We start from the raw sequence: 8,180 nt of genomic DNA on the forward strand, positions 1-8,180 counted from the left end.
AGAGACGGGGTTTCACCATGTTGACCAGGATGGTCTCGATCTCTTGACCTCGTGATCCACCCGCCTCGGCCTCCCAAAGTGCTGGGATTACAGGCTTGAGCCACCGCGCCCGGCCTCACTGAAGGGTTTTAAACAGGTCAGGAACATAGTCAAAATGCACTTTAGAAAGATTATTGTGGTTTAGTAAGAATAAAATAGAGAATTTTTTTTTAAGGCCGATGAAAGACAGGCTTGGCACAGTGGCTCAAGCCTATAATCCTAGCACTTTGGGAGGCTGAGGTAGGCGGATCCCTTGAGCTCAGGATTTTGAGACCAGCCAGGGCAACATGTCGAAATTGCATCTTTACAAGAAATAAAAAATCAGCCAAATGTGGTGATACATGTCTGCAGTCCCAGCTACTCTGGCGGCTGACATGGGAGAATCACCTGAGCCTGGGAGGTCGAGACTGCAGTGAGCTGTGATTGTGCTACCACACTCCAGCCTGGGCAACAGAGCAAGACCCTGTCTCAAAAATAAATGTATGAATAAATAAATAAATAAATAAAACTAAAAGGCTGCTGAGACTGATTAGGAGGATGCTATATATAGCAGTCCTGAGATGACAGTAGTCTAGGCTAAGGAAATATAAACAGGGATAGAGGGAAGCAAATGGCTGTTAAGATACTTTTTTTTTTTTTTTGAGACAGAGTCTCGCTGTGTTGCCCAGGCTGGAGTGCAGTGGTGCAATCTTGGCTCACTGCAATCTCCAACTCCCAGGTTCAGGCAATTCTCCTGTCTCAGTCCCCCAAGTAGCTAAAATTACAGGTTGTCCCACCACGTCCAACTAATTTTTTGTATTTTTAGTAGAGATGGGGTTTCACCATGTTATTCAGGCTGGTCTCAATTCCTCACCTCAGGTGATCTGCCCACCTAGGCCTCCCAAAGTGCTGGGATTACAGGAGTGAGGCACCACATTCAGCTTTTTAAAAGGCAGAAACAATAAGACTTAGTGACTGGATATAGAGGTTGAAGGAGTGGGAAAAGTTTTGGAAATGAGATAGAAAATAGATCATTCAATGAGATATAAAACACAGGAAAAAGAGGCAAGACCTGCGGGTTGGAAGGAAAGATTAACTACATTTTAGACATGTTCAGGTGCTAATTATTAGACATCAGAATAGCAATGTCCATTAGATACTCTTTCCAAAAGCAAAGACGAGAAAAATGTGAGGACTAGAGGCAGAAAATGAAAATTAGGGCAGCACAGAAAAATGGTTAGAGCATAAATTTTGGTTACAGAGAGCCTGAGGGTTCATGTTCTGATTCCAGGTGTCTATTGACCTCAGGCTCGAAACTTAAAACTCGGTTCCTTTACCTATAAAAGTATAATCAGAATTTGCCTCAGCTTTTGAGATTTTGAGGTTTTAAGATAGGAACGGGATTGAAGAAGAATGTTCAGGGGTTTCAACGGAGGGTAGCTTCTTAATTAAGCTAAAATAACAATGTTAAAAACTGTTAAAGCCTGACAATGATATTTATTATTTTCCATAGTTTTGAAATATAATCACAAAGAATGAATGTATGTATAGCACATAGTTTACACTCAACAAACGTTAACTACATTAAATGTGATTGTTGTTTATGAAAGCATCAGGCACATAATAGGTATTCAAGTGTGTAAGGTGAGGGTGGAAAATTTCCTAAATATTTTCCAAAGATTCTCCCTAATACTCTTCAAATACTCTAAGAGTTTTTTCTAAGACACAAATCATATTAGAATTAGCATGTTAAACGATTAACAGATTTGAAACCAGAAAGACCTCGGTTTGATTGTATAATCTCTTTTTCTCAGTTTCCCAATATATAAAATTTGATTACACTAATACCTAATACCATTACCTCACATGGCCACTCGAAAGATTAAATTTGCTAAGTGTAAAGCGCTGAACATTATGTCAGATTTAGAGTGTTATTTAGAGTAATTATTAATTAATTTAAGAAGTACAAGGTGAATGCAGACTTACACAAAGGTTAAAAGCAGCTCAGCAAACTTAATATTAAACTTATGTGTGGGCTGGCCACAATGTCTCACATCTGTAATCCCAGCACTGTGGGGGGCTAAGGCAGGTGGATCCCCTGAGGTCAGGAGTTCAAGACTAGCCTGATCAATATGGTAAAACCCGTGTCTACTAAAAATACAAAAATTAGCTAGCTGTGGTGGCATCACCTAGACTCCCAGCTACTCAGGAGATGGAGATAAAATTGTATGATCCCAGGGGTAAGGAGGTTGCAGTGAGCCAAGATCGCACCACTGCACTCTAGCCTAGGTGACAGAATGAGACTCTATCTCAACAAAAGGAAAAAATAAATAAAATAAACTTATGAGTCTTAATTCTCATTCAATATTGTTTTTTTACAGGGTGTATTTCACTGGGTATCAATATGTCAAGCTATGAGAAGACACAAGTTTCACATAAGCAAAATGCCATGTATATACTGCCTTAACAACACTAAATGCCTATAACATCTCAATTTTTATGTCTATTTTTATTAATCGTACTGATATCTTTCCATTAAGCAAAGTCTGAAACCTCAAAGTTATTATCTTATTTTTAATCCATCTTATTAGGTAGTTATTTTACAATTGAAGAGTAGGCTCATGTAAATTAAGTAGCTTGTATATAGACAGGAACCCAGATCTACATTATTCCAAAAGGAATACCCATTCCATCTATGTGCCTAGCAAGGACATTTATACAAAGCACGATGTAACCTGGAAGATTCTATTTGCCAGCCTGAGAGAAAACACTATCACTCAAAGACTAACACATTGACAGACAGAGTACTTACACATTCTGAGGACTGTCTAGTCCTTATGGACTGATCACCCTGCTGCTGAGCTGAACCAGCCACCTGTTGAGCATTTACAAGGTTGCGGACCAGCTGGGCTGCTAAGAGAAGGCATCACAAAGAAAATCAAGAGATAAGGAAAGTAGCAGAGAAATGACAATAAGTAAACTCCCTTCTTTTGCAGAAGGGAGTTTAGACTTTTAAACTACGAGTATATTAGTGAAGGACTTGTAGCAACTGAACTACTTTTAAAAGCCATTTTTCAATCTAGCAAATCAAGAAAAAAATACACTGATCCTAAACACAAGAATAAATGCCATTTTGCTTTTCAAAAGGAACAACAGATTTATTTGAGAAATAATTTCTGGCTGGCTGCAGTGGCTTGTATCTGTAATCCTGTTACTTTGGGAGGCTGAGGTGGGGAGCTCACTTGAGTCCGTGAGGTCAAAGCTGCAATGAGCTATGATCATACCACTGCACTCCATCCTGGGCAACAAAAGCAAGACCCTGTCTGTCTGTCTCCCCCCTCCCACCCTCTCTCTCTCTCTCTCTCACACACACACACACACACACACACACACACACACACACACACACAAAATCTTTCTGCAATAAAAACCTGAGCAACTGGAAATCACCACTTCTAAAACGTTCGCTTTTTTCTTTCAATAAACTCTTCCTTGGGTTACTATTTAATTCTCAAAATTCTTTGTGAAATATAACATGAACAGATATCCCTCTCTCATAGCAGCAGTGGGAAAAAATATAATTTCTCCAATACGTCTCTAGGAAAACAAAATCTCTTGTAAAGAATGGTATACCAGCCGGGCACGGTGGCTCAAGCCTGTAATCCCAGCACTTTGGGAGGCCGAGGCGGGTAGATCACGAGGTCAAGAGATCGAGACCATCCTGGTCAACATGGTGAAACCCCGTCTCTACTAAAAATACAAAACATTAGCTGGGCATGGTGGCTCGTGCCTGTAATCCCAGCTACTCAGGAGGCTGAGGCAGGAGAATTGCCTAAACCCAGGAGGCAGAGGTTGCGGTGAGCCGAGATCGCGCCATTGCACTCCAACCTGGGTAACAAGAGTGAAACTCTGTCTCAAAAAGAATGGTATACTGATAGCAAGAAAAACAGATGAAGAGTCTGACTCAAATCCAAAAATTAGGCCAGGCATGATGGCTCACAACTGTAATCCCAGCACTTTGGGAGGCTGAGACGGGTGGATCATCTGAGGTTAGGAGCTGGAGACCAGCCTGGCCAACATGGTGAAACCCTGTCTCTACTAAAAGTACAAAAATTAGCCCAGCGTGGTGGCAGGCGCCTGTAATCCCGGCTATTCAGGAGACTGAGGCAGGAGAATCACTCGAACTCAAGAGGTGGAGGTTGCAATGAGCCAAGATTGCGTCACTGCACTCCAGCATGGGTAACAAGAAGGAAACTCTACCTCCAAAAAAATAAAAAAATAAATCCAAAGTATACTTACAGGGAGATAAAACTGAATACAACAAGACTGTGGGGATCTTGAAAATAAACTTATCCAAGTACTATTCAAAGTAAAAGCTTCACTGTCTAAATTTTATCTCTTTATGCTCAGTGAGTTGGCAAATGGTAGCAGCAAAAAAATAATAATAAAAAAATAAAAACAAATAAATTTTATCTCTTTAAGAAATTATAGGCCGGGCGCAGTGGCTCAAGCCTGTAATCCCAGCACTTTGGGAGGCCGAGGCGGGTGGATCACGAGGTCAAGAGATCGAGACCATCCTGGTCAACATGGTGAAACTCCGTTTCTACTAAAAATACAAAAAATCAGCTGGGCATGGTGGTGCGTGCCTGTAATCCCAGCTACTCAGGAGGCTGAGGCAGGAGAATTGCCTGAACTCAGGAGGCGGAGGTTGCGGTGAGCCGAGATCGCGCCATTGCACTCCAGCCTGGGTAACAAGAGCGAGACTCCGTCTCAAAAAAAAAAAAAAGAAATTATAAGGGCGTGGTAGCTCACGCCTGTAATCCCACCACTTTGGGAGGCCAAGGCAGGCAAATCACAAAGTCAGGAGTTTGAGACCAGCCTGACCAACATGGTGAAACCCCATCTGTACTAAAGAAGTATGCAAAAATTAGCCAGGCGCGGTGGTCCAAAGTCATACAACTAGGTTTGCAATAGAGAGGAATTAGGATCCTTTAGCATGACATCAAAATATATGACTTCATTTTTATCAGAAACTGTTTGGCCTTTTCTATTTACCTGCCACACTGCTATTCCTCTGACGGGCCAGCTTGACTTCTGGGCACTCCCTTCGTACATGTCCAGCATCTCCACATATAAAACATCTGAGGTCTCTGGGGTCTCTAAAGTCTCGAGTGTCGTGGAGGTCTCGGGGGTCAGTGTCTCGGGAGTCTTTCTCTTCTTCATTCCCTTCCTTCTCTTCTTCACTGTCTTTCTTCTTTAGTCTAAACAGTAAACTGCTGATACCAATAATGTGGGGCTAGGGACTTGTAAATTAAGTAAGTCACAGACAATGCAGGACTCTCACAATATCAAAAAGATTAACATGCCCATCATTTCATGCATCTTTTTAGAGGCAAGGGAACAAACATTTATGGCATACCTGCTCATTTGGCAGAAACTGGGTTTTCCAGTAGTTTTGTAAAACAACATTATGTTAAAGTTTTTTTAAATATCAAATTTTAAACCTTTAACAATCCTTAGAGGTTGATATTTATTACCTCAAGTTTTAAAGAGAAACTGAGGCTAAGAAAAGGTAAGTGTCTTGACTAAATTTAATAGTCAGTAAATTGCAATGATGGAAACTGGAAGTTTGTTCTGTTTCAAAACTTCCAAGTTTTCATATTAGGCCAGACTTGATGACAAAAGAAACAGACCTTCCTGACCTACCGTAGTATACAGAACCTATACTATAATTCATAGATATATTTTTGAGGAGGTACATAGATGTACATTCCCTAAGATCTTTAAGCATAACACAGCATATACCTCAAGAATTCCATTAATTGTATTTTAATTATTGGTCTGCATGACTGAGATTCTCAGCAAGAACCCAGTATCTTGGTCACTTTTATTTCTTGGCTTCTAGCAGTTTCCAACAAATAGTAAGTGTCAAGAAATGCTTCTTCAATTTAAAAAAAAAAAAAAACTGGCTGGGCATGGTGGCTCAGGCCTGTAATCCCAACACTTTGGAAGGCCAAGATGGGTGGATCATGAGGTCAGGAGTTCGAGACCAGCCTGGTCAACATCAGTGAAACCCCGTCTCTACTAAAGATACAAAAAACTAGCCAGGCGTGGTGGTGTGTGCCTGTAATTCCAGCTACGTGGGAGGCTGAGGCAGGGGAATCGCTTGAACCCAGGAGGCAGAGGGTACAGTGAGCCGAGACTGCACCACTGTATTCCAGCCTGGGTGACAGCATTGAGACCATGTCTCAAAAAAAACAAAACACACACCTGAGATTAATAAATAAATGAACAAATGAATGTTAGAAGATATTATTATACCATACATAAATCTTACCATATTACAAAATTCCACTCAAATGAACATTTAACCTTAGGTAAAATTTAATATCCTGAACTTTCTCACTTAAACATTTCTGAGCATAATTATAGCTACAAATTGGCCTCTGATTTATTTTCCTCAAAATGTTTATATATATTCACTTGCCAACCTTTTCCTTTTAGGGCAGTCTTTCATGTAGTGGCCTATTTTTCCACACACACGGCAACATCTATCATTGGGAGCGAGTTCTCCATCTGTTAATACTCTGGAATCAAAGAAGTACTCCTAGGGAGAAAATGCAGTTTCACTAGGAAGAATCACTATAAAATCTTTTAAATTCAATTGGAAAGAAGACCAAGATGAAAACATGGTTTATTTTTACAAAGAAAATAAACAGCAACAAATAGTTTGTAACTAAAACCATGATATGAAAATAAGATTCACAATCATCATCACAGTTGCTAACAGTACTAACCAAATTACATTCGTATGGCATTATACAAAGAAGCTACAGATGAATAAGAAAAATCTCAATAAAGTAGATACTATTTTCACCCTCACTTTACAGATGGGAAACCTAAGATTAAGAAGTTCAAGTAATTTACCCATAGTTTAAAAAAAAAAAAGTTAAGTCTCAGATAAAAGATTTAGAGCTAAGTCTATCTCACTACAAAACTCATGCTTTCTGCTACATTGGGTTACTTTTGGAAAGGAATTCTCTGTACAAAACTGCCTGTAGGCTCAGCCCAGTGACTCATGCCTGTAATCCCAGCACTTTGGGAGGCCAAGGCAGAGGGATCACCTGAGAATAGGAGTTTGAGACCAGCCTGGCCAACATGGTGAAACCCTATCTCTGCTAAAAACATAAAAATTAGGCCGGAGGCAGTGGCTCACGCCTGTAATCCCAGAGCTTTGCAAGGCTGAGCTCAGAAGTTCAGGACCAGCCTGGGCAAAATGGTGAAACCCTGTCTCTACTAAAACTACAAAAATCAGCCAGGTGCAGTGGCAGGTGCCTGTAATCCCAGCTACTCAGGAGGCAGAGGCAGGAGAATTGCTTGAACCCAGGTTGCAGAGGCTGCAGCGAGCCAAAATCATACCGCTGCACTCTAGCCTGGGTGACAGAGTGAGATTCTGTCTCAAAAAAAAAAAAAAAAAAGAAAAAGAAAACAACCACAAAAATTAGCTGAGCATGGTGGTGTGTGCCTTTAATCCTAGCTCCAGAAGAAAGAGACAGGAGAGTTGCTTGAATCCAGGAGGTGGAGGTTGCAGTGAGCCAGATCATGTCACTGCACCCCAGCCTTGGCAACGGAGAGAGACTCCATCTCAAAAAACAAAACAAAACAAAAGCCTATAGACCCAGCTACTCAGGAGGCTGATATGGGAGGATCACTCGAGGTCAGGAATTTGAGGCTGTAGTGCATAATGACTATGCCTATAACAGCCACTGCACTCCAGCCTCGACAAAGTATCAAAACCCTGTCACTAAAATATAAAAATAAATAAGTAAATAACAACAACAACAAGCAATTCTCTGGTTTATGTGAAATATGACTGAACTGCTGGGTGAAGTGGCTCACGCCTGTAATCCCAGCACTTTGGGAGGCCAAGACGGAGGAATCACCTGAGGTCGGGAGTTCCAGACCAGCCTGACCAACATGGAGAAACCCCGTCTCTATGAAACATGCAAAATTAGCCAGGCGTGGTGCCACATGCCTGTAATCTCAGGTACTCAGGAGGCTGATGCAGGAGAATTGCTTGAACCCGGGAGGTGGAGGTTGTGGTGAGCTGAGATTGTGACATTGTACTCCAGCCTGGGCAACAGGAGCAAAATTCCATCTCA

General features: G+C 41.1%; 1 protein-coding gene across 1 annotated transcript in view; it reads right to left on the bottom strand.

Annotated features, from left to right (window-relative positions):
- Positions 1-8,180, bottom strand: part of TUT4 (terminal uridylyl transferase 4) — a 136,337-nt gene that overhangs the window by 11,661 nt on the left and 116,496 nt on the right. The window contains exons 26-28 of the mRNA XM_017548794.2: positions 6,510-6,625; positions 5,074-5,291; positions 2,796-2,931 (exon numbers count right to left, since the gene is read on the bottom strand). Coding sequence (XP_017404283.2) covers positions 2,796-2,931; positions 5,074-5,291; positions 6,510-6,625 — 470 coding nt within the window. The remainder of the gene's footprint in view (positions 1-2,795; positions 2,932-5,073; positions 5,292-6,509; positions 6,626-8,180) is intronic.

The sequence above is a fragment of the Cebus imitator genome, unplaced genomic scaffold, assembly GCF_001604975.1.
Source record: "Cebus imitator isolate Cc_AM_T3 unplaced genomic scaffold, Cebus_imitator-1.0 Scaffold214, whole genome shotgun sequence".
NCBI lineage: Eukaryota > Metazoa > Chordata > Mammalia > Primates > Cebidae > Cebus > Cebus imitator.